Source organism: Capricornis sumatraensis, chromosome 10 (assembly GCF_032405125.1).
Source record: "Capricornis sumatraensis isolate serow.1 chromosome 10, serow.2, whole genome shotgun sequence".
NCBI lineage: Eukaryota > Metazoa > Chordata > Mammalia > Artiodactyla > Bovidae > Capricornis > Capricornis sumatraensis.
The window spans coordinates 56,701,606-56,728,644 of NC_091078.1; the positions used below are offsets into that span (position 1 = coordinate 56,701,606).

A 27,039-nucleotide genomic window follows, 5' to 3' on the forward strand; every position below is an offset into this window, starting at 1 on the left:
TGCCAACCAGCATCTCCTGGGAGCGCTCAGGGCCTAATTGGTCACTATTGAGACTTTTTGCAGTGACCACAATCTGCCTTCTGTGCCCCATTTTTCTCCCAGGAAGAGGCTTGGATTCACAGGACCCACAGGGCTGTGGGCATCAGAGACCTCCCTGGCCACAGCCTCCCTCTCTGATCCCTGTCACATTTAGTCTGGTGGTGCAGGATGAAGCGGGATGCTGGCACTGTGATCTGGCTCTGCCAAGCGGTTGAAGGTGAGATGTTGAGCGAGCAGGGACTCTTGTCTCTCCCTCCCTCCAAGTCCATATTTTATTTTCATATTGTGCACATGTATATAAGTATGTATTTCTGCTGCCACAAGTTTTTGTAACCCTAGTTACTGTCTGAGGTCAGGTTCCCTGGATGGAGAGCTTGAGAGAGGGATTTCCTTGCACAGGATTTATTATTGGGGAGCAGGATGAGGCTGGAGGAGTTCATCAAGCTTGTGACATCAGCTGGAGAGCAGCCTCAGCTTGATCGCATGGGAAGCTCTGGCCCATGAAATGCACCACAGAGTTGTCCCGCCTTGAGGCAAGAGATAACCTCTTTTTTACCCCCATGCCAGTCAGTCATTGCCAGTGAGGCTGGGAAGGGGGCATAAGAACTCCTAAGTGAGGTGGCTCTCATTTAACCAAGGATGTTTCTCCATAAGAGGAAGTTGGGAGCTGATGGCAACCAACTTGCAGCTTGGGGTGGGGGCACTGGCCCCGCTGAAGTCCCATCCTCCTCTCTTTCCATCCTGTTGGTCCTTCAGATCACCTCTGGGCTTCTTACCTTAAAGCTTGCTTTAAAAACTGTTAACAGTCCCCACTGCACACGGAGTGATGGACCTTCACCTCATTTCTGAGGTCCTGCCAACCAGTTCCCTGCTGCCTTCCCTCCCTGCCCTTCACCCTGTGGTCTTGCCCCACACCCCTTTGTCAAGTGGTGATGGTGATGGTGATGATGCCGTACATACAGTGAGCTCTTCGTGTTACCAGGAGCTCTCCATGGTGCTTGGCATCTGTAGTCTTTCATCTTCTCAACAGTCATGCAAGGTTTTCCTGCTCAAGCTGTTTTACATCTGAGGAAACAGGTTTGGAAGAATTAAGTTACGTGAGCAATGTCACACAGTTTGTAAGAGATGGAGCTGGGACTCCTCCCTTAGACCCACGACTGTCGATGTCAAAGTCCTTGCTCTCCACCTTGTCTGTGGCCTCTGTTCCTCGACACACAGTTGTCTGTTAGACCTCCACATCATCCCCACCAACTGATACCCATTCCCCCATCAGCCTGCTGAACATCTCATCTGAGGATTCTTGACACTCCCACTCTTGCACCTTTTGGGGTCGGAGGCAATTCCCTCTCATGAAATTCCCACACTTCCTGTCCAGGCACCTTTTGGCTCACACAGTCCTGCATGCCTCCTCTCTGCTGCCCCACGCCTCACTGGTACCTGGGGCAGGTACACAGCAGCCAGGTGTTGGCTGCAAGCAACCTAGTTGATGTTTTTTCCACTAGAGAGACGACTACAATGTCGGTCCACTCAGCCCTCCACTCCTGCCTGCACACGCCTATCATCCCAACCCTGACCTAAGTGTCCTGTCCTGGCTGCTGCCTCAGCACAGTATTGTCAAGAGACCCAGGGAGTTCAAGGCAGAGCTGAAATCTGGTTCCTGCAGCTGCGGTTACCACTGTGAGCCAGCCCCACATCACCTCCCTCCGCACATGGCTTACACTGTAACGACAGCTTTCCAGGTAGGGGCTGAGGAGGAATAATATTCTCAACAAATCTATTATTTGATGCTGTTAATAAGATGCACCCCCACTTTAGAAACTTTAAATAGTAGGCTGAGGGAAGGCCTTAGATTTAGGGAAAGACAGCAGTAGAAGACAGAAAATAATTAACTGCCAAACTGCGTCCTCAGGACCCTGGAGGACTGAGGTCAGAGGACTGGCGTCCTCAAGAAAGTCCCGTGGAAGTGGCAGCCGTGGTCTGGGGCCATGGAGGGTGGAACCTGTTCCGTGGGGATAAGAGCACTGCAGACATGAAGTCAGCAGAGCTGAGGCATAGGTGGGGGCTGCAGTCGGGCCTGAGCAGATGCACTTAGCACGGTTGTGTCCTCTTACCCGAAAGCTTGCTTTATCAGGTCAAGGTGCAGAGAGCAGTTTCCAGGATTTTCACCTGCTTGCTGAGCCAAGTCAGTACTCCCTCCCCCTTCCTACTTCTCCTTCACTATTGACGCCAGGGGGTCTCAGGGCATTTCTGTCCCAGTGTGAGGATTGAGGCTGACATGGCAGCTGGATGAAGGGCTTGTGGCTGAGGGTTGTGGAGCAGGAAGGCCTGCCTGGAGACTCTGGCCATATTTCTTTTGCTGGTAACACTGGGAGTCTTTTCTTCTGTGTTAGTTACATAGTTAATTAATGTTTGTTGCTCAGTTGTGTCTGACTCTTTGAGACCCCGTGGACTGTAGCCCACCAGGCTTCTCTGTCCATGGACTTCTCATATTCACCTCCAGATATTTTTATCAGAGCCACCTTGGAGGTTTGAAGATGGGTGATAGGAAGAGAAAATTAAAACAAGAAGGGAGGAACATTAGATTCTAAGACAGCATTCCATTTCCTCTGGAGGACACAAAAGCTGGATAATCTCCAGGCTGGGCCAGTTCCATGTGGTATCACTTAGCTGTCAAGTGATACATGGTGTTATCTATGGTATAATTAACATGTCTCTTTGCAAAGAACGTTCTACAAGGATGTGTCATGCTCTTAGAAAATCGTTTCGAAAGTCAAAAGTTCTAATCTCCCATTAGCATGTTTTGGGAATAAATGCAGAAAAAAATCCTAAAACATATAAACATATAAGTTGATTAAATAAGCAATCCCCACTTAGGCACACATACTCTCAAATATAAAAGCAAACCTTTTTAAGTATTCAAGGAGATATTGTTTTATCTTTGAAGAGGAAAAAGCATCAATGGGGTCATGTGATTTTTATAGATAAACAGAATAATTTATGCAAATATGTTACTTAGAGAGTAATGAATGCTTTCATGCCCTTCCTGGGCACTGATGCTTACCAGGGGATCATACATCTCAGGCTGATAATGATATCCATTTCCATATGATATTACATATAAAGTAGTGTGTGCATGCGTGCTCAGTTGTTTGAGTCATGCTTTTGTGACCCTATGAACTGTAGCGCGCCAGGCTCCTCTGTCCAGGCAATTCCCCAGGCAAGAATACTAGAGTTCTTTGCCAAGCCAGGGGATCTTCCAGACTTAGGGATTGAACCCACGTCTTCTACGTCTCCTGCATTGTCAGGCAGGTTCTTCACCACTAGCACCACCTGGGAAGACCAAAGTTGTATGTAGTCAGAATTAAAATCTCTAATCTTCTCAAGAAACTTACAGAATTTTCTTCCTTGGTATTAATTTAAATTTTCGTTTGTTTATTTTTTAATTTATAGAACTCTAAATGAAACCACGTGTGGCCTTAGCTTGTTCCCTAGTGAAATGGGTCCTGGAGACAGGCACTGTTCATTTTGCAGCAGGGTGGTTTTCACAGACTTTTATATCAAAATTGCCATTTAAAAAATTGTGGTAAAAATAACAGTCAGTTCAGTTCAGTTCAGTTCAGTCACTCAGTCGTGTCCGACTCTTTGTGACCCTATGAATTGCAGCATGCCAGGCCTCCCTGTCCGTTACCAACTCCCGGAGTTCACTCAGACTCACGTCCATCGAGTCAGTCATGCCATGCAGCCATCTCATCCTCTGTCGTCCCTTTCTCCTCCTGCCCCCAACCCCTCCCAGCATCAGAGTCTTTTCTAATGAGTCAACTCTTCGCATGAGGTGGCCACAGTACTGGAGTTTCAGCTTTAGCATCATTCCTTCCAAAGAAATCCCAGGGTTGATCTCCTTCAGAATGGACTGGTTGGATCTCCTTGCAGTCCAAGGGACTCTCAAGAGTCTTCTCCATCACCACAGTTCAAAAGCATCAATTCTTCGGCACTCAGCCTTCTTCACAGTCCAACTCTCACATCCATACATGACCACTGGAAAAACCATAGCCTTGACTAGACGGACCTTAGTCGGCAAAGTAATGTCTCTGCTTTTGAACATTCTATCTAGGTTGGTCATAATTTTTCTTCCAAGGAGTAAGCATCTTTTAATTTCATGGCTGCACTCACCATCTGCAGTGATTTTGGAGCCCCAAAAAATAAAGTCTGACACTGTTTCCACTGTTTCCCCATCTATTTCCCATGAAGTGATGGGACCGAATGCCATGATCTTCGTTTTCTGAATGTTGAGCTTTAAGCCATCTTTTTTCACTCTCTTCTTTCACTTTATCAAGAGGCTTTTTAGTTCCTCTTCACTTTCTGCCATAAGGGTGGTGTCATATGCATATCTGAGGTTATTGATATTTCTCCCGGCAATCTTGATTCCAGCTTGTGCTTCTTTCAGCCCAGCGTTTCTCATGATGTACTCTGCATAGAAGTTAAATAAGCAGGGTGACAATATACAGCCTTGATGTGCTCCTTTTCCTATTTGGAACCAGTCTGTTGTTCCATGTCCAGTTCTAACTGTTGCTTCCTGACCTGTATATAGGTTTCTCAAGAGGCAGGTCAGGTGGTCTGGTATTCCCATTTCTTTCACAATTTTCCACAGTTTCTTGTGATCCACACAGTCAAAGGCTTTGGCATAGTCAATAAAGCAGAAATGGATGTTTTTCTGGAACTCTCTTGCTTTATCCAAGATCCAGCAGATGTTGGCAATTTGATCTCTGGTTCCTCTGCCTTTTCTAAAACCAGCTTCAACATCTGGAAGTTCACGGTTCACGTATTGCTGAAACCTGACTTGGAGAATTTTGAGTTTTACTTTACTAGGATGTGAGATGAGTGCAATTGTGCGGTAGTTTGAGCATTTTTTGGCATTGCCTTTCTTTGGGATTGGAATGAAAACTGACCTTTTCCAGTCCTGTGGCCACTGCTGAGTTTTCCAAATTTGCTGGCGTATTGAGTGCAGCACTTTCACAGCATCATCTTTCAGGATTTGAAATAGCTCAACTGGAATTCCATCACCTCCACTAGCTTTGTTCATAGTGATGCTTTCTAAGGCTCACTTGACTTCACATTCCAGGATGTCTGGCTCTAGGTGAGTGATCACACCATCGTGATTATCTTGGTCTAGAAGATCTTTTTTGTATAGTTCTTCTGTGTATTCTTGCCACCTCTTCTTAATGTCTTCTGCTTCTGTTAGGTCCATACCATTTCTGACCTTTATCGAGCCCATCTTTGCATGAAATGTTCCCTTGGTATCTCCTTTAGACAGGTTTCTATGTGTATGTGTGTGTTGTCTGGCTTTTCTGGTTGTTCTCAGTGGGATGGTAGATCTTCGACAAGTCCCTCTATTAGTATTACCATTAGAAATGCAAAAATCCTCAGTTACTTTTAGAGGAATCTTTAAGTTCATGACAATTCTAAGCTGTCCTATAACACTTTAACTACCATTCTCATAGTTATGATTATTGAGATAACAGAAAAGGCCTCAAGACTTTTCATTTCTCTGCCTGCCTGCAAGGTAATCATAGACAGTAGAGTTGGGAGTGCAGTAATAGAGTTGGGTATAGAGCAGAGGAATTCTGAGAAAGGATACAGGAGGGAGTGGACAAAAAGATGATGTTTAGAAAAAGAAAAATACTGAGGCCTTTAAAACAAAAACAAAAACCCATAGCGGGTTTTTCCCAAACCAAATATCTGGCTTAATGCTAGCTGCTTATTTGTTGGCCTTCTCTGTTATTTGCAAATTGAAAGTAAAACCAACCCTTCCTGTTTTCATTTAGTCTACTACTGTAGCTGCTAGTTAGCTAAGGAGGATAAAAACCCTTTATTTCTTGGAGAAAAGCAGTGTGAGGTCAATTTCTAGTTTACCTAGCTGGTCAAGAGGTGTGTGGTGCTTGAGTCCTATTCAAATTGGGTCATGGCATGGCTTGGAATAGAGTCCCCCAGACAGTGGTGCGTATCTTCCATCAGCCAGGTAAATGGGAGCTTTGACACTCATACTCCGTTCCGCGAGTAAAGGAGACAGAAGACTTTGGGACTTCTGACTCTCACAATAGCCTAGATGCCCTAGGATAATAGGGCAGAGGGTCCTCTCCTCTGGCAGGATCTTTGCGTGGCTGGCCCCTACCAGTCACAAGTATACCCTGGTGGGGTACACTTCGATTTCTTCTGAGTTACTTCAATTTCATTTTCAGAGCAAGGTCATGAATGACAAGGAAAAGCTTGAACGACAAGGAAGAGCTCCCCATGAAGGAATGGGGGTCCTCAATTATGTTTCCTTAGGGGTCTCTCTTGCTGTTGTCAGCAGACTCTCCTGGGCCCTGTGGTCCTTTCTCAGGGCCCCAACACAACAGCTCTGTGTGTGAGGTGTGCCAAGGGAGAAGAAAGATGTAATTCAAAGGAGAGCAAAGCCCATCCCTGGGAGGATAAGTGGACAAGCTCACAGTGTAGACAGAGGGTCTGTAGTGAGTTTGGATGGACCAGTGATGGGGAGGCTGGAACAGGGGAACAAGTTTGTGGAAGAGAAAGGAAATCTGGGGTTTTAGGCCCAAATCAATGTATTCTGGGAGATGCTTTGTGGAGTTGGCATCTGGAGGTGAGAAGAGGATTTCTGTGTTGTAACAAAACTCAGTAGGTTCACTGCTGAATGACTTAGACACCCATTCCCTCTCCTGGTTCCCTTTGGTGATGAGAGGCTGCCAGGTCCACCAGGGGGCATCTTCCATGGGTTCTCTCTCTTCCCCCACCTCTCCTCACCAAACTCCAGTCACCTCCCTCCGCTGCTTCCGGTCCCCCTGCTGTGTCCTGGCTTGGTCCTCTTCCCAGGTGGTGCATGTGTTGGTGCGTGCTAAGTCACTTCAGTCACATCTGACTCTTTGCGACCCTATGGACCGTAGCCCACCAGGCTCCTCTGTCCATGGGATTCTCCAGGCAAGAATACTGGAGTGGGTTGCCATGCCCTCCTCCAGGGGATCTTCCCAACCCAGGGATGGAACCCAGGTCTTTTATGTCTCCTACATTGGCAGGCAGGTTCTTTACCACTAGCACCACTTGGGAAGCCCTCCCAGGTGGTACTAACTAGTGGGAGAGAATCTGCCTGCCAGTGCAGGCGTCGAGAAGTAAAGAGATGCGGGTTTGATCACTGGGTCAGGAATATGCCCTCGATTAGGAAATAGCAACCCACTCCAGTATTCTTGCCTGGAAATTCCATGGTCAGAGGAGCCTGGCAGGATACTGTCCAAGGGGTCACGAAGAGTCCGATGCAACTATGGTGACTTAGCCTACACGTTTTTCCCCAGGGCCCCTGTTTATACTGAACTCAGCAGACCTATACCCATCAGTCCACTTCCATGCTACACCCTGAGGGATCTTTCAATAGCATAGCCTCCTTGCTGGCCTCCTTACCTCCAGTCTCACCCCATCCATCCAAGAAACCGGAGGGATTTTTCTGTAACACAGCCTCTTGCATCACCTTACCTGCCTGCCAGCTCTGCCTAGAGTTTAGATCGAAATCAACACACCCTGTAAGTCCCCCTGACATCTGATCCCTGCTTTAGCCATCTCTCCTCCCACCTGCCCACAAGCCTGATCTTCCCACCTTTGCAGAACACATGTAATCCACTGGATGGCTGTGGCCTCTCCCCCTGCTGTGTGTACCGGCCATGCCTGCTCTCTGGCTGATGTCTGTCTGTCTTCTGACTGAGTCCAGGAGCACCTCCTCTGAAGCCCGACAGCCCTTAGTCCAGATTGGGTACCCTGTTTGTGTTCCCAAAGCCGCCTCTATCCTAGCGTGTGTTGTGCTAGGTCATCACTGCCTGCCTGTTGCCTTCAAGGTCTGTTTCCCTGGGGCCCAGCACGTTGCCTGGTGTAAAGTAAGCACCCAATAAATTTCAAATTGCACATATGTCAAGTTCCCTATAAAAACCTCAGCCGCTGCAAAATCTGCCACCAGTCTGAGGTTTCTTTTCCGTGCAGCCTTCTTCAGTTTTCAGAACTGGAGACTACAGTAGATTTTTACCAGGAAGGAGGTGGACTGTTGGCTTTTGGTCTGTCAGAATAAGTGTGTATTCAGCTTGGGTAGTTTCAGTGTGTTGTGGTGAATATTTTCAAGCAGTAAAAAAATTTCAGCGATTAGGGTCTGCGCCCAAACCATAAACCTCCGTCTACACCCTAAGGGGTCCCTTCACTTCAGTGCCGTGCTGAGCTGAGGGAAGCTGCGCAGAGGAAGCCATGAACTGGTACTGCCACCTTTCCTTTGTGGCTCAGATAAAACAAAGCACAGTGTGGGCAAGAAGGGCTGTCCTTTTGGGAGTGCCGACTCGTTTCTATTTGCCATGCCCTCCCCTGCCTCCACCCACAGCTCAGTGTGGGGTAGGACCCTTCTGCCCAGAGCTTTTGGGACACGTCATAAGAACATGTTTCTCAAACATCTTAGTTAAAACTGACTCATGCGATCAGAGCCACAGCACAGCATCTGTACCCCTAGATGTCATAGTTCATCACACATAGCTGTGCCTCAACTAAGACTTTTTTCCATGTTGGTCATGGCTTGGGTGGCTGCACATTTAGAAATAGCCCTCATGTAAAGTCCGTGTTAATTAGTTATTTGTCATCTATTCACATTCTTCCTGGAATGAGGGACATTTCTTTCTTGCCCTGTGTCCCCCTAAGTAGTTAAGTAATATTTCAGGGTGAGGTCAGAACAATTGGGATGATTTTTAAACAGCATTTGACAGACTTCAAGGAAAGCAGTTTTGCTTCTGATTCTAAGAATGAGTCCAATTCTGTCACTTACTGGTTTAGGGGTGGAGTACAATTTATTTGAGCTCTGGGGCCTCTGTTTATCTCATCTGTAAAATGGGAGCAACACAGTCTACCAGCTCAGGTATTGTGTGGATTAAGTAAAAGGATGTCTGTGGGAGAGGTTGGCTCAGTTTCTGGAATGCATGTGGTAGCCAGGAAACATTCAGTGACTTCTGCCTCCCCCAGCCCCATCCTCCGTTCCTCCCACAAGAATAGCATCGAATAGCATCGTGTAGTAACTGAGTTCTTTTGACATGAAGGATTTAAATGCAGAACCTTAAGGCAGTGACCCTTAAAGAAACACTGGAGCATTTATCTGTGAAAACATTAATGCTGCACTCATTCACTGTTCTCTCCACCCAGACTTTAAATTCTGTTTTGGAGAGTCAGTCAGTAGGCACCTGGATCCCAGGTAGGTGTTTTGCTCCCAGAAAGGACATGAGCATTAAAGATCTGCTCCTAAAATCTGAAATTTGAGAGAATTTTCTGGAAGTATCTTATCCAAAGGCTCACCTATCACTCCCCTGAAAAGTCCTGTTTTTTTTTCCCAGCTGATTGCTTTTTTGAGCACAGAGATAAACCACCTGCTGATCACTCAGACTCCCATCCCCAGAGTGATTTGCCCCCCACGCCCCACATACAGCAGCCCCATCTGCTTCCCCTCCCACACCACTCTGGCCCAGTTGCCATCTCTTCCCCTAGGCTGCTGTGAGAGATTTTCTATGTCTCTAAACATGCTCTGTTCCACATACATACCCCCATGGAACTCCCTGGAAACACAGGGTTCTGTGCCCCAGTGAACCTGGGGCCACCCTTCTCTTTCTGGGCGGCAGTTGCTGTAAAACATACAATAAACAAAAGACTCAGACACCTCTGTTTAACCTGGTGACCCCCCCCCCAAGCTTGTTCAATCACAGACCCTTTCATTTAACCCCCTCCTGGGGAACTGAGGCTCACAGACCTGTCTTGGAGAATGCTGCTACCAAATGGTCAGATGGACTGCCATTCATTCACGTATTTAAGCAGCTCTGAGTCCAAATGCTGGTGGGTAAGGACCTCTGTGAAAAAACAAAACAAAACTCTGTGTTAAAAAAGGCTGGGGGTAGGTAGCTCTATGTGCTAACCTGGAACCACCTCCAGGGTACATGCTGAGTAAGGAAAGCAAAGTGCAGCCATCAGTTACCTAAACGTGCTTAGACTGGACAGATGCCCTGAAACCGATAGGCATGTCTGCCTCTGGAGGGGCCGCTGAGTATCCAGGGGGGTGGGGTGGGGTATGAGCCAGCTCCTCACTGTGTGCCTCTTGGGAACTTTAAAACTTTCTACTGTTTTGAACACTGCACTCGCCTGCTTCCAACTCCGCCAGACTTTACACAGAGTTTAGTTTGAAGTCCTTGGCTCTGCTTGAGGCTTTGGGGTTGGGTGGCCTCTGCCCGCCCACCTAGCGCCTCTCACTCCTGCTTGTCTGCCGGCTCCTGCCATCTTTCTCCTTGATAGATGCAGGCAGTGGAGACATGGCTCTTTGGTGCTACTTCTCAGATTTGCCCTGCTCCCCTTGGAAGCCCACCTTCCATAGCATGTGCTGGCCAGGGATGCAGGGAAACTAATACTTTACTCCTGCCTCACTCTCTAACTCGTGAGCCTGGGGGAGCCAGAGTCCCAGGGAGGCAGTGGAGCAGACTGGAGCAGAAAGCCCAGGAACTCCAGGATTGAGCTGATGTGACTCAGAGTCCTTATTAGCCTTGTGGCCTGGGGAACTTGTGCCTTCATCTTCCTTTTCTTATACAATGGAGGGGAGTAAGCCCAGCTCTCATGCTATGGGTGTGTGGCTTACCTCTCAAGAACACCTTGCATGGTGCCTGGCATCTTGTTGGTGCTCACTGGGACCATCAGCCTATCACTCCCCTGGCTCTTGAAGTCCTAGGATCTGAACAAAAGAACACAGGCCTGATGTCAGACTTCACCCCTAGCTCCAAGGAGCCCAGCACTGGGAAGCCAGCAGGCCCCAGTGTCTGCAGGTCCCCTGCCTTAACACACAATCTGTATTTATCTCAACTTCGAAGAGCTTTGATGATCAAAACACCATGGATTGGAAGGGTTAGTGCTGTGAGTACAGATGCTCGCCAGCCCGCCAACTAGCTTATAAGAATATTTGGAAGATGACTAAGGTAATGTCTTCCACATGCTAAAGAGACCATGATTTTGCACCACGCAAGGTAGAGTGGGAAAACCCCCGCTCATTAGCGGAGTGACCTTGGACAAGACAGTCACTGCCCTTGGCCTCATTACCTCATCTTAAAATATGAAAGCAATAAAATCCAGCCTCACAAGGGTGGTTTGTGAGGCTCACATGGGGCGGTCCGTGGGGAAGGTCTTTGTAAACTGTTGAAATGCTCTGCACATGTCAGCAGCGCCCACCGTTCACGTGCCTTGTGTTTATTGTTTCAGCGGAGAGTACAGGACGTCATCAGCCCCATCGTGTTCGAGGCCGCCTACAGCCTGGGTGAGCATGTGACGGGAGAGGAGGAGAAGGAGCTGCCAGCCCTGACCCCCGTGCTTCGCTGGAAAAAGGGACAAAAGATTGCCCAGAAGAATCAGGTACCTGAAACTCGTGATTGGGACCCCAGGTGGCAGGTGTACACACACAATAACGGCCCTGGTGGCATGGGAGCCCGAGGCTGGGCACACCCCCTCCTGGGCCTCCCTTTCCCAATCTGCAAAATGATAAAATGTGTGATTTGGGGGTTTGTGTCTAATAACCATGCGATTGAAACTCATTGAGGCTATTCCCAAACAATTAGAAAATGATGATCCCTTTGAGGTCATGAACTGGCTGCTTGGTCTCTGCACTTGCATCCTTTTCCTGCAGTATTTCCAGAGCTCAGATCAGTACCTAGGGAGTGTTCTACATACATGCTTTATTGATGGGACTGTGAGTGGGTGATGAAGCAAGAACTTCCTCTTGTTAGAATCGGTGGTTGAGTTGAGAAAGCTCAGCTCAGTCGTCTTTGGAAGGCAAAGCACCATGAGTGCAGGCTGTCACCATCCTCCCCGAGCTCAGCAGATTCTGGGCTGTGCTGGTGTGTGGAGGAGCTACAGGGCCATGTGGGATGCAGGCTGTACAAGGCCATACAGAGTAGGAGTGAGCCGTGAGCTAACACCACATAGCAGCACTGGCCTGTCTGCCCCAAGCAATCTGGAAGATGTGCGGTGCGGACTCTCTTGCAGGAAATATGCATGAAATCTGCGATCCCAGGTCTGAGTCTAAATCTTTCTCTAACACTCAAGATCATCACAGATCCAGGACCTGGGGAAGGTCAGACAAAACTGTTTATAGGCTAAACCAGACTCCTGGGTGGGGTGGGGACAAAGCTGTGGAAACTCTCACCAGCCCCACCCTTCACAGTTCTGACTGCTCCGAGCTTGTGGGAAAACTAGCAGATCATGATCCACGCCTTGCAGATGAGAGTTGTAAATAGAACCTTAGAGAAGAGTTTGGAGTTCGAGATGTAAGATTTTTACCAAGATGTCCCCATTTTCTCCGAAAGTCTGTCCTGTGTGGTCTTGGGTCAGGTTCCCCAGAAGCAGTGCCTGAAACAAGGGTTTGGGAGCACTTGGTCTAATGAGTCGGTGTTCTTAGAGAAATCTGTAAGGAAAGGGAAGGGAGTGAGCAAGGATGTGCTCTCGGGCAAAGTCTAGCCTTGGCCTGAGGCTGGGAGCTCTGGAGCATAAATTACATCAAAGAGCCATCCTCTCCTTGAGGGAAGGGGCTGATCCTTTGTACCCCTTATTAGTCAGCCGTTGGCTGACTATGGGGGGTGGAACTATGGGGGATTGTATGACTGACTATGGGGGATTGTAACCATCCTTGAAGGAGACTCCCTCTAGCTGTGGACAGTTCTCCCAAAATTAGAGAGCTTTTTTTTTTTAAGGACTCACCAACTTGCAAGCAGGATAAACCTAAACTATCCTAGGTACATCATTTTGAAATGTCACTACACCTAAGACATAAGGAAAATTCTTAATGCTTCCATGACAAAGAATACAGGATGGTTATAGTGGGGAATATATGTCCACTCACAACATAATTAGAGTCACGCTAAGTAATCCATTAGACTTTTTATTAGTAAGATTGGAAGCTAATGTATGTGAAATAAGGGCTTCAAAGCTCTGAGAAAAGGTGATTTTAAAACTAGGGTTTCATACTTAGCCCAAAAGTCAAGTATGAGGTTGAAATAAAGTCATTATTCAGACAAGCAACTACCCAGAAAGTTGACATCGCTGGTAACCTTTCCAAGGAAGTTACCTAACATGCACTCCAAGGAAAAAGGGTGACAACTAGAAGGAGCAAAAAGTTGAATGTGAGAACAAACTCTTAGAAGTACAATGATAAGAAATTCCAGGATTACAGTTGTACAGCATGTCTAAAAAACAGTTGATCAGTTTAGAGCAAGGGATTAATGAACTTTGAGAAGAATGAAGCCAGCCATAGACAGAATGATAAGAAAGCAGCAATAATCAGGATACAGTGTAGATAGAATGTATGTTTTCTATGGATACAAAAAATGAAGGCAATCAAAAACTCCCAGAAAAGTAAAAATATGGCTAATATGTCATGATTCAATATAAAACATAACATGGTAGGATGTGAAGCCAGTGGAACAGTATGTGGACGAGAAGGATCTTAATACTAGAAACGTTGCCCCTTAAGTAAAAGTTGAGTTTTCTGGTAGTTTAACTTTGTACCCGTGTAGAGGAGGATTTGCAGTCATGACATTCGTCTTGGCTCTGCTGTGGACAGTAATCATGAGGCCATAATAGTAGCACTGTTCATTGGTGTTCAGTATTTACAATCAAACCCAAATCAGAGCTATGGTTATAGTGCCTAGTATACATATCATTAAATTTTACTGCATAGAGTTTAATATAGGACAACAGAAGTTGTTTTAATATCTTAATGTTTTAAATTAGTGAGGCAAAGATATTGTAAAACCTGATGAAACAGTAAAAAGCTGTTTATTACTTAAAATTTCAAAGGTTACCCAGGTCGGTAAAGGACCCCAAAATGGCTGGACGGGAACTTGCTCTAAAAACCGTTGACTGGGTAGCTTTCAGGGAAATCATCTCCCAAAACTGGAAGGCCGTGACTAATTCCTTGAAGTCCTGGAATGAGACCCTCACTTCCAGGTTGGCTACTCTGCCTGAGAAGCCATCTGCCATCGACTGGGCTTACTCCAAGGCCAACGTGGCAAAGCCTGGCTTGATGGATGACTTTGAGAAGAAGTTTAATGCCCTGAACGTTCCTATACCAGGGGATAAATATACTGCCCAGGTGGACGCTGAAGAAAAAGAAGATGTGAAAAGTTGTGCTGAGTTTTTGTCTCTTTCAAAGACCAGGATTCAGGAATATGAGAAAGAGCTGGAGAAGATGAGGAACATAAATTCCATTTGATCAGATGACCATTGAGAACTTGAATGAAGTCTTCCCAGAAACCAAATTAGACAAGAAGAAGTCCCCCTACTGGCCTCACAAGCCAATTGAGAGCTTATAAGCTCAAGTCTGGGAGAAAGCTCTGGCCCTCGAATTACAAACTCTGGACATTAAAAATGATTGCATAGTAAAAAAGAATCACAAAGGTTACCAGTAGAGCAGTGCTTCTTAAAGTGTGGCCACCCAACCAGCACTATCAGCCTCCCTTGGGATAATGTCAGAAAAGAAAATTCTTGGGCCCCACTCCTGACCCTTTGAATTAGAAATTCATGGGGTGGATCCCAGAAATGTTAGTTTTAGCAAACTGATTAGGTGAGTCTGATGCAGTTAACATTTGAGACAGTAGAAGAGCTAAGAGTAACTATCTATCTACCTGTCAAAACTAGGAAGGTGAATGGTAGGAGGGGACCTTTATGTAGGTGAGTTCAATTCTTATCTATCATGGAAGGAATTCAGTGAAATAATGTCTAAATCTGATAAATTAAGAAGAAATAGGATTGATACTACTAATTTTCTAGGAATTTTCTAATATTTTCTAGGGAAATGGAAATAACCATCCAAAGAAACATAAAGGGACATAACCACAATGGGTAATAGTGGTTCCTCCTGAGAGGAGGACTCAGTATAGAGAGGTGTGGGGTAGAAGGTTATTATTTTAACCACGTGATTCTTTGGTTGAAAATAAAGTGAAATTAAAATATTGTCCTCAGATTGAGAAGATTGTCTAGGAGCCTGAGAAAAAAATTGGGGAGAGTGATCCTTGCTTTACTCCTTCCTTTTCCTGATTTTATATATATATACACACATAAGATAATTTAATGATCTTCCTCCATGTGTCTTCCAGATGTTGGCTCAGTTTAAGGGGGAGAAAAATTCTGAGAGCTAGGCCCACTGTGTGAAGCAGAGCTGTTTTTTAACTTGTGTATATGTGAGAGGTCCACAAAGAGCATCTGACCTCTTTCACAGGAAGGAATAAGCTCATTGGAGGAATAAGCTTCATTTTGCCAGATAACATTAAAAGGTAAATGCTGTAGTCTCTTCAACCAAAAGGCACCAAACCCATGTTGGTGCACAGGACTGCACAATGGAGCAGGTTAAATTATGGTAATCTTTTAGAGTCAAGAGTCTTCCCCCATTGATGGTCTAGTTCAGGTGGAATAACTGCACAGACAGTGCATATAACATGCAGTCAGTGACTAAAGCATGTTAAGTCCAGGCTTACTGATGGATCCCAGGCTTTTGGCAGAGAGTAGGAGTGAGTGAGGCGGCAGGAGGCCAGACCTTCCCTCTGCAGGGTGAAGAACAGTCTTGGGAGAAAATGGCCTCCAGGGTAGGTGCTAGGCTGTCTGAGTGAATAGTGGGGTTGCCACCAATGCTGAGGATGGATTGGGATTCTGGGCATTCAGGGGATATTGGCGCTCTACCCTGAAAACCTCTGTAGGACATACAGCCTATTGAGTGCATTTTTCCACCTTAAAATTATAAGGAAAGCAGAGACCTGCCTGTCTGTCTCCTCAAGAAATATTTGATATAAAAGTAACAAGAAGTGTTTTATCCATTAGTCAGAAGGGTATTTAAAAGAACTATAAATCTAAGAGCAGTTCAGTTAATTGAATGTCTGCTACATGTAAGACCTGGATAAAAAGATAAATGAAACTTTGCTGTACTAGTAGACTTAGAGACTATAAGAATAACATATACAGAACAGAAAGCCAGATTCAGACTAATGTGTGTGAATTTCACTCCAAGACCTCTTCAACTGAAGATGCTTCAACTCAATGGACATAAATTTGAGCAAACTCCTAGAGATAGTGGAGAACAGAGGAGCCTGGCATGCTACAGTCTATGGGGTCACAAACAGTTGGACATGACTAAGAGACTGAACAACAACTCTGCAGAAGGGAGAATTGGAGGGAGACTCATGGAGGAAGTAGGATTTGGATACTTGGGAGTGGAGAGGTTTGACTAACAGAGAAGGGACTGGTGGATGCTAATGGTCTTCCATGTGGCTGAAGTGAGGGGAAGGAGATGGGCCTTCAGGGCTGGAGGTACAGTCAGACAATCTAAGGCTACCTGGTTACTGACCAGGGAGTTGGACCTGATGGGTCTTGTAGGGAACAGGAGATGATCACATCTTCTTGAGACAGTCTGCTTGGGCGGGGGTGGGGGGTAGGGTGGGGAGGGCCATTAAGGAGCTCTCACAGCGGCCTCAGCGGCCCCTTCTTGCAGGTCAGTTCGTAAAGGTCCTGTCTGATATACTCATAGTTCCTAGAGGGTCTCCGCTGCTAAAAGAAGGTGGAACAGCCCTGGGAAGCCTGCTGGCCTGTGTGCTGGGAAAGAAGCAAGACTATCACTGGGGCCCTTATGTTTCCCCTCCAGGTGAGCATACTAGTGGCGATGACAGAGGCCCTCATTTCACACCCTGTACACAGAGTAGAGCTTTGGAAATGATAACTGCTCTCAGGTTTCCTCAGGAGGACCCCAAAGGGACCTGCTGGGAGCTGGGCTTCCAGGCCACCCACTGTAGTAGACAGAATGGACCCTAAAGATGCCCATACCCTCATTCCTGGAATCTGTGAATACGATGCATTACATGGCAAAGGGACTTGGCCGGTATAACTAAGGTTTTGGGCTCTACACTAGGGAGGGTATTCTGGAATATCCAGCCAGGCCTGATCTTTCTCCACCTGGAGGAAGGAGGAAGGTGGTAGAACAGAAGGTCAGAGAGATCTGAAGCTTGAGAAGAACTTAACCTGTCATTGCTGGCTTTGAAGATGGAGGAGCAACTTGACAAGGAATGCAGACAACCTTGAGAGGCCGGGAGAGGCTCCCTGATGAGTGTCAGCTGGGAAATGGGGACCTCAGTCCTACAACCATGGGGAAATGAATTCTTCCAATAACCCGAATAAGCCTGGAAGCAGATTCTCCCCCAGAGCCTCTAGATAAGGACCCAAATTAGGTAACACTTTGATTTTGGCTGTTGATCCCCAATACCTAGCACTGCCTGACTCACAGAGGTTGCTAAGTAAACCTATCTCAGTGAAGAGAGCCCTTCTGAGGGAGCACAAGGCTGGGTCCTCCTGTGGGGTTTGGATGTCATATCAGAATATCTCCACTACAGATTCAGCAAAGCTCTATATATGCTCTGTGAACTCTCTAAGAATTCCTCCCAGGCAGGAGAACCTGGTGTGTGATTTAGGACGATTTTCCTACACCACAACAAATTTGTGCATGTGTGAGTATATATTTTTTTCAAAGACCAAGATGAAGGAGACATGGCCATGGTAAAACCAAAGGCATTGGCTGTGTTAAGAATACGCACTTTGTCATCTTTCAAGGGAAAGGTGAGCTGTTTTACTCTAATATTAACATTTTGCTATGTCAAAGCCATAAACTCTGAACCTCCATTGTGCTGGAAACCATCACCATCTGGACCTCCCACCCCGGCCCCTCAATGCCAGGATGTATTGGGTGCCAGCACTGTGCCCGTGAAGACTCACTGTTTGTTCAACGTGGACATTAGGTAATGCTTTCCTGGCTGAGGTGCCTAACTGGCTTCAAATGCCATTATTTGCAGCTAGAAGGTTCATTTTCATTATCATATACAAAGTCTCTGCAGAAGAAAGGAAAGTTGAGAGACTGGCAGGGAGGAGAGAACAGAGGAACTTCCAGACATCAGAGCTGGACAGGTATCAGCAACCATCCAGCCTGGGGCACACACCTGGATTCAGGGGAGCAGACTGGCCCAGTGGAGGAGGAGAAGGTATGTTAGAGGAGGAGGTGTCCACCTTCCTCCCTGTTTCAGCCAGATTAATCCTACTTTTATAGACATCATCTGTTTGGCATCAGCTTCTGGCTAATCTTTTCAGAAAGAGCACCGTGATGAAATGTGTGGGAAAACCATCTAGTTTCGGGTACATGTGAGGAGAACAAGTGCGTAGTTAGCGTCACTGATCGGGATGTCTGGCTGTGTCTGCAGCTCACGCTTCCCGACAGGGTTAATCCAAAGAGCAGAGGAGAGGACACGCCTCCTGTCAAAGGCCAGGCTGTATTTGCAGTCACCTGTTGAATTTTTACAGCTGCTTCTTCAATGTTAGATTTTAGCTTTGCAATTTTTTTAAAATGTGGGATTCATTTCATTCTTTCTTTTATTCTCTTTAATATTCAAAGAAGATTTAGTATTTGTCCTTATCAAACTCTTATAAAAATTGAAGAGAGAGGAACACTTCCTAACTCATTTTATGAGGCCAGAATTACCCTAATCTCAAACCAGATAAAAACAGCACACAAAAAAGAAAACGGTAGCCCAATATCTCTGATGAACGTAGATGTAAAAATATTCAACAAAATATTAGCAAACTGAATTATGACCGTTATCTTTGCAGTTTCTGGAATGGGTATGTTCTGGTCCTCTAAAACTCTTTCCAGAAGAAAATAGTGGCTTCCCCCAAATCTTTAGCCTGTAAAGATTTCTTCTGTATTGTCCTGCCTTATTGAAAACCTCCTCCACAAGCATGTGGAGTGCATGTGTAAACAAGCGAGGGTGCACGTCCAGTGGACAGTCTCTAACTGGGGAAGAAATCCTAGCCCCTTTCTCATTATCTTCTGAGATGACTCAGGGAATCAAAGGCCAGACTCTTGCTACTTGAACTGATACCTGGGGCCCATTCAGGTGAGTTTCTTGCAGACAGGGGAGGAATCTTCTCCAGCTTGAAGCCATCTTTCTCGTTCCTAAATGCCTAACTACCTCTGACTCAGTGGCTTTTAGAACCTGGCTAGCATAGTCTTCCTTTCCTCTGACAGCACCAGCCCTTTTCCTTGAAATCATTGGTTCTGTTTCCTGCATCTTGTGACTAATTAACAGTAACTTTCTTAAACAAAACAAAACAAAACAAAACATGAACTCAAATGATTCCAGGGTAAAAATCAAGGCAAAGAAATTCTGGCCCTTCAAAAAGAGAAGAAGGCTTCCCAGGTGTCTCTAGTGGTAAAGAATGCACCTGCCAATGCAGGAGACGCAGGTTCGATCCCTGGGTTGGAAAGATTCCCTGGAGAAGGGCACAGCAACCCACTCTAGTGTTCTTGCCTGGAGAATCCCAGGGACCACTGTACATGGAGTTGCCAAGAGTCGGACATGACTGAAGTGACTTAGCGTGCACGCACATGCGCGCGTGCGCACGCGTGCATACACACACACACACACACACACACACACACACAGAAGAAGAAAAGAAAGATATTCTGGTCCTGGGGAAGGGGGGAGTAGGAGATCCCTAGAGAAGAGTTGACACTGAGGTTGTAGAGGGACATGAAATGTGGTGTGGAAAAGACCTCCCAGTCCCAGGTGGACCTGGAAAGGGCACTGGGAAGGTCCAGAGGCCAGATGCAGGCCCAGGTGGGCAGGACCTCTCTGAGCAGCTCCACTGTCCACCCAGTTATCACAGGGTTTGAACTAGATCATCAAAATGTTGCCTTCAGGCAGCAGGGGTTGTTCTTCCAACCATAGGGCCATGACGTAAACCAAAGGGTTCCCAAAGAGAGAAGCATTTATTCCATCCAGGTTTTGCACAGAGTAATTAGAGATACCAAGGGAACATTTCATGCAAAGATGGGCTTGATAAAGGTCAGAAATGGTGTGGACCCAACAGAAGCAGAAGACATTAAGAAGAGGTGGCAAGAATACACAGAAGAACTGTACAAAAAAGATCTTCAAGACCAAGATAATCACGATGGTGTGATCACTCATCTAGAGCCAGACATCCTGGAATGTGAAGTCAAATGGGCCTTAGAAAGCATCACTATGAACAAAACTAGTAGAGGTGATGGAATTCCAGTTGAGCTATTTCAAATCCTAAAAGATGATGCTGTGAAAGTACTGCACTCAATATGTCAGCAAATTTGGAAACCTCAGCAGTGGCCACAGGACTGGAAAAGGTCAGTTTTCATTCCAATCCCAAAGAAAGGCAATGCCAAAAAATGCTCAAACTACTGCACAATTGCACTCATCTCACATCCTAGTAAAGTAAAACTCAAAATTCTCCAAGTCAGGCTTCAGCAATACGTGAACCGTGAACTTCCAGATGTTGAAGCTGGTTTTAGAAAAGGCAGAGGAACCAGAGATCAAATTGCCAACATCTGCTGGATCATGGAGAAAGCAAGAGAGTTCCAGAAAAACATCTATTTCTGCTTTATTGACTATGCCAAAGCCTTGACTGTGTGGATCACAAGAAACTGTGGAAAATTCTGAAAGAGATGGGAATACCAGACCACCTGACCTGCCTCTTGAGAAACCTATATACAGGTCAGGAAGCAACAGTTAGAACTGGACATGGAACAACAGACTGGTTCCGAATAGGAAAAGGAGTAAGTCAAGGCTATATATTGTCACCCTGTTTATTTAACTTCTATGCAGAGTACATCATGAGAAATGCTGGGCTGGAAGAAGCACAAGCTGGAATCAAGATTGCCAGGAGAAATCTCAATAACCTCAGATATGCAGACGACACCACCCTTATGGCAGAAAGTGAAGAGGAACTAAAAAGCCTCTGGATGAAAGTGAAAGAGGAGAGTGAAAAAGTTGGCCTAAAGCTCAACATTCAGAAAACGAAGATCATGGCATCTGGTCCCATCACTTCATGGGAGATAGATGGGGAAACAGTGTCAGACTTTATTTTTTTGGGCTCCAAAATCACTGCAGATGGTGAGTGCAGCCATGAAATGAAAAGATGCTTGCTCCTTGGAAGGAAAGTTATAACCAACCTAGATAGCATATTGAAAAGCAGAGACATTACTTTGCCGACTAAGGTCTGTCTAGTCAAGGCTACGGTTTTTCCTGTGGTCATGTATGGATGTGAGAGTTGGATTGTGAAGAAAGCTGAGCGCCAAAGAATTGATGCTTTTGAACTGTGGTGTTGGAGAAGACTCTTGAGAGTCCCTTGGTCTGCAAGGAGATCCAGCCAGTCCATTCTGAAGGAGATCAGCCCTGGGATTTCTTTGGAAGGAATGATGCTAAAGGTGAAACTCCAGTACTTTGGCCACCTTATGCGAAGAGTTGACTCATTGGGAAAGACTCTGATGCTGGGAGGGATTGGGGGCAGGAGGAGAAGGGGACGACAGAGGATGAGATGGCTGGATGGCATGACTGACTCGATGGACGTGAGTCTGAGTGAAATCCGGGAGTTGGTGATGGACAGGGAGGCCTGGCGTGCTGCGATACATGGGGTTGGAAAGAGTCGGACGCGACTGAGCGACTGAACTGAACTGAGGGGGTATGGAGGTAGGCAGGGGGCATGAAGCAAAATCTGTACCATATTTGTTGTTTAGAGGGAGACCAACAGGACTCCTCCCATGATTTCAAAATCTGAAAGGACAAGTTATATAGATCCTGAGATAGAAAGAATTTCTCAACTTTAATTTTATAAAGTATTTGTCTTTATTTTTGTGGACATGCTATTCTTTGGAAAGCAAGTCTGTCTACATGACCTGCTTTTAAATACCAAGCTAAGTTATTTGGGTACAGGACTCAATAGAGATGAAATTCCTGGGACCACCCTGAGCTCTTTAATGTGCCACATTAAGGACAACTTTCCCTGGAGGAGGAAATGGCAACCCACTCCAGTATTCTTGCCTGGAGAATCCCATGGACAGAGGAGCCTAATGGGCTATAGTCCATGGGATTGCAAAGAGGCAGACATGACTGAGCAACTAACACTTTCTTTCACTTTCAAGGATGACTTTGGATTCTGGAAAAAGCATTAAAACAGAATTGGGAAAGAGAAACCTCTTACACTCAGGTCATGGCATTTACATATACACGCATGTTTAATACTATGCTAGGTGCTGGGGGCTGCAGCTGTGAGTTACGTATAGCTGGGACCTCTGGGAACTTATGTGGGACAATGAGAGGAACTACAGCTCAGAAGTGTCCCTCCTGTTGTCCAGGCAGAGATCCTCTGCAAAGTCAGATTTCTCATCAGGAAATGTCTCACTCATTTAGCTTACAAATAGCCTTGGGGTGGGATTTGAAAAGCATTAATTCCCACGCAATCCAATTGTCCTATTTTCTCAGGTCTCAGCATGGGACTTGGTTGCCATAACAACCCTATAAACAGTGTCTAGCCTATGTCAATGATCGTATATATTTTAAAGCTAATATCACCAACTCCAAGAAACTGATCCTCCTCTGAACGTGACAGCTGGGATAGACTAAGAATCTTACTTCCTGCTAGATCAGAAGGGATTTTTTTTTTCCCAGTGCAGATTTTGGTGAGAGAAAAGGAGCCCTACAAGGCTTAAGCAGCTGGGAGACCTGCTACTTTGACCAGGGCAGCCACTGAGCCATCACACGCATCCAAGGTTGTTTAGGCCTTGGTGGCCACAGCTTTGTGAGAAAAACACAGCTAGCTTCAGCCTCTGTGCTCTGGTTCAGAGCAAAATGTAACCTGAACTGAATTCATTGTGTTCAACCCCCACCTCCTCCATGACCTAAAGGGAACGAAGAAACAAGTATCCAAATGTTGTAGAACAATAATGGGCAAGCTACACTCTGCTGGCCAAATCCAGCCTGTCTTGTTTTTTTTCTTTTACTTTACAATATTGTATTGGTTTTGCCATATATCAACATGAATCCACCATGGGTGTACATGTGTTCCCAATCCTGAACCCCCCTCCCACCTCCCTCCCAGTGCACCAGCCCCAAGCATCCTGTATCCTGCATCAAACCTAGACTGGCGTTCATTTCTTATATGATATTATACACGTTTCAGTGCCATTCTCCCATCATCCCACCCTCTGTTTTTATAAATAAAGTTTTATTGAGACACATCCATGGCCATTTCTTTAAATATGTCTGCTTTTGCTTTAGCAACAGACCTGAACAGTTGTAGCTGAGACCACATGGCTCACTAGGTTGAAAATATTCACTATCTGGCCCATTACAGAAAAATCTGGCAACCTTCCTCTAAAAGAAGAACAGTAAGGACTGGGGGAGAAGCTGGAGAAAGGATTTTGAAAAGAAAAGTATATTCTCCAGAAAAAGCTGAGGTGAAGCTCAGGGTGAGGAAGGAGCCAGCGTGGAGATCTAGTCCATGAGACTGAGGAGGCTGCTGGGTGTCCAGAGCACAAAGTCAGAGGAAACGGTCATCTCTTGAAAGAAGGGATTTAACCAGACCCCAAATCACTGCAGATGGTGACTGCAGCCATGAAATTAAAAGATGCTACTCCTTGGAAGAAAAGCTATGACCAACCTAGATAGCATATTCAAAAGCAGAGACATTACTTTGTCAAGGCTATGGTTTTGCCAGCGGTCATGTATGGATGTGAGAGTTGGACTGTGAAGAAAGCTGAGTGCCGAAGAATTGATGCGTTTGAACTGTAATGTTGGAGAAGACTCTTGAGAGTCCCTTGGACTGCAAGGAGATCCAACCAGTCCATTCTAAAGGAGATTGGCCCTGGGTGTTCTTTGGAAGGAATGATGCTAAAGCTGAAACTCCAGTACTTTGGCCACCTCATGCGAAGAGTTGACTCATTGGAAAAGACTCTGATGCTGGGAGGGATTGGGGGCAGGAGGAAAAGGGGACGACAGAGGGTGAGATGGCTGGATGGCATCACTGACTCTCGATGGACATGAGTTTGAGTGAACTCCGGCAGATGGTGATGGACAGGGAGGCCTGGCATGCTGCGATTCATGAGGTTGCAAAGAGTCAGATATGACTGAGTGACTGAACTGAACTGAACTGAACCAGAGAGGAGTCAGAGATGATGGCTTCTTAGCTCTGTTTCCATTTTCCAGAAAGGCTGCTTCCAGGTTAAAAAAAAATTGACAAGTCTTTCCCAAGCAGAGTTGAGGCTGGAGGGAGTGGAGAGGTTGCTTCTGAGCTGGACTGAGATTGCCTGATTTAGGCACCACAGCTTGTGTTTGCCCAGAGGATTAGGGAAACACGTAGAAGCAGGCAGAAGAGAGGCTGAAAATTTGGTAGTTTGGCCTACTGGCTTCAGGGAGAACATGCACTCCTTCCACTTTGAACAGGAGAAATAGTTTATACTTGCTCCTGGGAGCTATGCCATCAGCTAGCATTCTAAGGCTTCAGTCTGCCTATGTTTCTGCCCCAGAGAGATGTGTCTCAGTTCCTTGAGAAACAAAATTGTCCCTTGCCTAGGGAGACCCAAGTGCAGGATCTCTGAGTTTCCACTTAAGTCTCCAAGATGCATGATGTGAGTCTCTTGATTTGCTGCTGTCTTCATATTTTACCTATAAGACAACTTCATTCCCAGCCTGGGGAGGGTCTTGCCTAAGCCAAGGCTTTACCAGTGCTTGGACTGCACGGCCCACTTTTGTTCACACCATTCCCCAAAGTAGGGGAGGCTATAGGTCGAGTATTCCATTAATCTCTTGCTGTATAACAAACTATCCCAACACATAGTGGCCTAAGATAACAGTAGTCATTCACTTTATTCATGAATTTGAAATTTGTCAGGGCTTGGGCAGGGCAGCTCACTTCTGTTCCATGTCATGTCAGCTGGGGCAGCTCGGTTGGGCTGGGGTACCTACTTCAACGCTGGCTGACTTCTGTGGCCTTGAGTTGATACTGCTGGTCAATTTCTGTCCATGTGGGCCTCTCCATGGGAAGCTTGGGCTTTCTTGCAAAGTAGTAGCTACATTGTAAGAGCAAATGCCCCAAGAGAACTCAGCGGAAGCTCGAGTACTTGTGATGACTAGGCCTGGAAATTGCAAAGCACCGCTTTCTCTGCAGCCACAAATCCACCTAGATTCAAGGGGTGGAGAGTTAACCTACCTCTGTATGGAAGGAGGTCAGGGTCACACTGTATAGAGTGCAACAGGAGACATTGTGCATTGATTTTTAGAATGTATAGTTGTCTACACACAAACACACACACACGGTCTTCAACCCTGTCTCTGTGGTCTTCTTACTACACCATCAACTCAGGAAACTTCATGGCGCTCGCTCTTACAAAGTGTCATTGTCACTCACATTTGCTGCTGTAGACAGTGATGCACAGTGATGTCTAAAACAAGAACAACGTAATAGCCACAAGCTCCCTGACGCGGTTATTTTTTTCATTTTGTAAATATGCAGATTAAGTCCTGGATTAACTTCTAAGCTTGAGCTTATCTTCTCAGTAGAGTTTGTGCTTAATTTTAGCTGATCGGTGTAAACACTCACCTAATGTGTGTGTGTATGTGTGTGTGTGTGAGTGAGTGTGCATACGGTAGACTCAGTGCTTACCTTTGTTGGATGGAAGTTCAACGGCATTGGAGGACTTAAGCCAGAGAAGTTAGTTTGCAGGACAGGAAATAGAGAGTAGAGGACGAGGGAAAGTCCGACCAAAGCAACAAGTTCCTCACGGGGAGGCTCTGCCCTTACTTGTAGCTGAGGGACAGTGCTTTGCTGGGAAGCTACAGGTTTGTGTTGATGAGCAGGTTGTTTGCATTGGCTCACATTCCAGGGGTTACCCCATCTCTCAGAGCATGTGGGGTCCTCCACTGTTGGCTGGGCAGATTCTACACAGCAGGCTCTGACGGCACGCATGGGGGTGAAGAAGACCAATACAATCCTCCATCCTCATGGAGCATCATATCAGCAGGGGAGAGAAACAGGAAGCACCTAATGATAAATTAGTTACAGTCAAGATGAGCAGTCAAAGGAAAAGTGCATGAACCACCAGAACTTGTGATAGAGCCCCAGCTCTCTGAGGGCTCAGGGATGTGGTTTTGGTTTGCTGACTGAAGGGAGGACACATACCAGATGAACCTGGTGGAGGTCTTTGGGATCAGCCTGTGAGGAGGCCCTGAACTGTGAAGATATAAAGGCAGACAGGGTGGTTGGCATGAGAGAGCCAGGGTGAGGGAGCTGAGGAGGGCAGGGACTGGCTTTTGCCAGATTGTGTGCCATGGGTGGCTGTAGGTCACTTCCGCTTTGTCAGTTTTCACTTTCTACCCATCCCACTCTACCTGCAAAGGCGGGAAGTCTGCCTGTAAAATGGGAGAAATACTTGCAAAGAGAAGCCTGTGACCAGGGGCAGAGCTGGGTTTAGTGGAGTCTAAAGGTTATTAGGATTTGGGAGGAGAGTTTCTTTTGGGGAAAATCCAGTAACATTATGAATAGAAAGTAAGATGCAAGACTGCAGTGGGAGCATGTCAGTGAGGGCCCTTCAGCCCAGAGTTTCATTATCTTGGTGGTGAAGCCACTTTTTGTGTTTCTCCTCATTTTTAACCTCAGAAAGCCTTCTACTTGCACCTGAGATATTCGTGTAGCCCTCACATCCACTTTTTGTTTTCTCCTTAATTGAGATGGCCAATAAAGCACAAATGCCTTCTCTCAAAATCTTGGAAATTTGGCTCTCTTCTTGCCCCCAGTATTGTCCAAAAGAACGTGGGAATGTCCTCTTTCTGCCCGAGACTTTCATGAGTTTTTTTTTCCCCCACACTCAAGGCAGGGAATGTTGGCTGGGACACATTATTCTCTTGGAAATGTGACACAGAAATATGAATTTCCATAAGCAGAATTACTCTGTCTGGTTGGGTCGAGACTGTTCTTTGGCCGGCACATTTGCTGGAGTCCACATGGATGCTCTGAGAAGCTGCCCGGACTTGTCCTTGGGGAGGAACCAGGTCACCTGGAACTGTGTTCTCTGTGTGTGTTGGG

At 46.1% G+C, this 27,039-nt stretch overlaps 1 protein-coding gene and 1 pseudogene across 1 annotated transcript in view; both read left to right on the top strand.

Annotated features, from left to right (window-relative positions):
* Positions 1–27,039, top strand: part of ITGA9 (integrin subunit alpha 9) — a 367,113-nt gene that overhangs the window by 165,645 nt on the left and 174,429 nt on the right. The window contains exon 16 of the mRNA XM_068981673.1: positions 11,332–11,481. Within this exon, the coding sequence (XP_068837774.1) occupies positions 11,332–11,481 (150 nt within the window). The remainder of the gene's footprint in view (positions 1–11,331; positions 11,482–27,039) is intronic.
* LOC138087732 (ATP synthase subunit d, mitochondrial pseudogene) lies at positions 13,949–14,435 on the top strand (annotated as a pseudogene).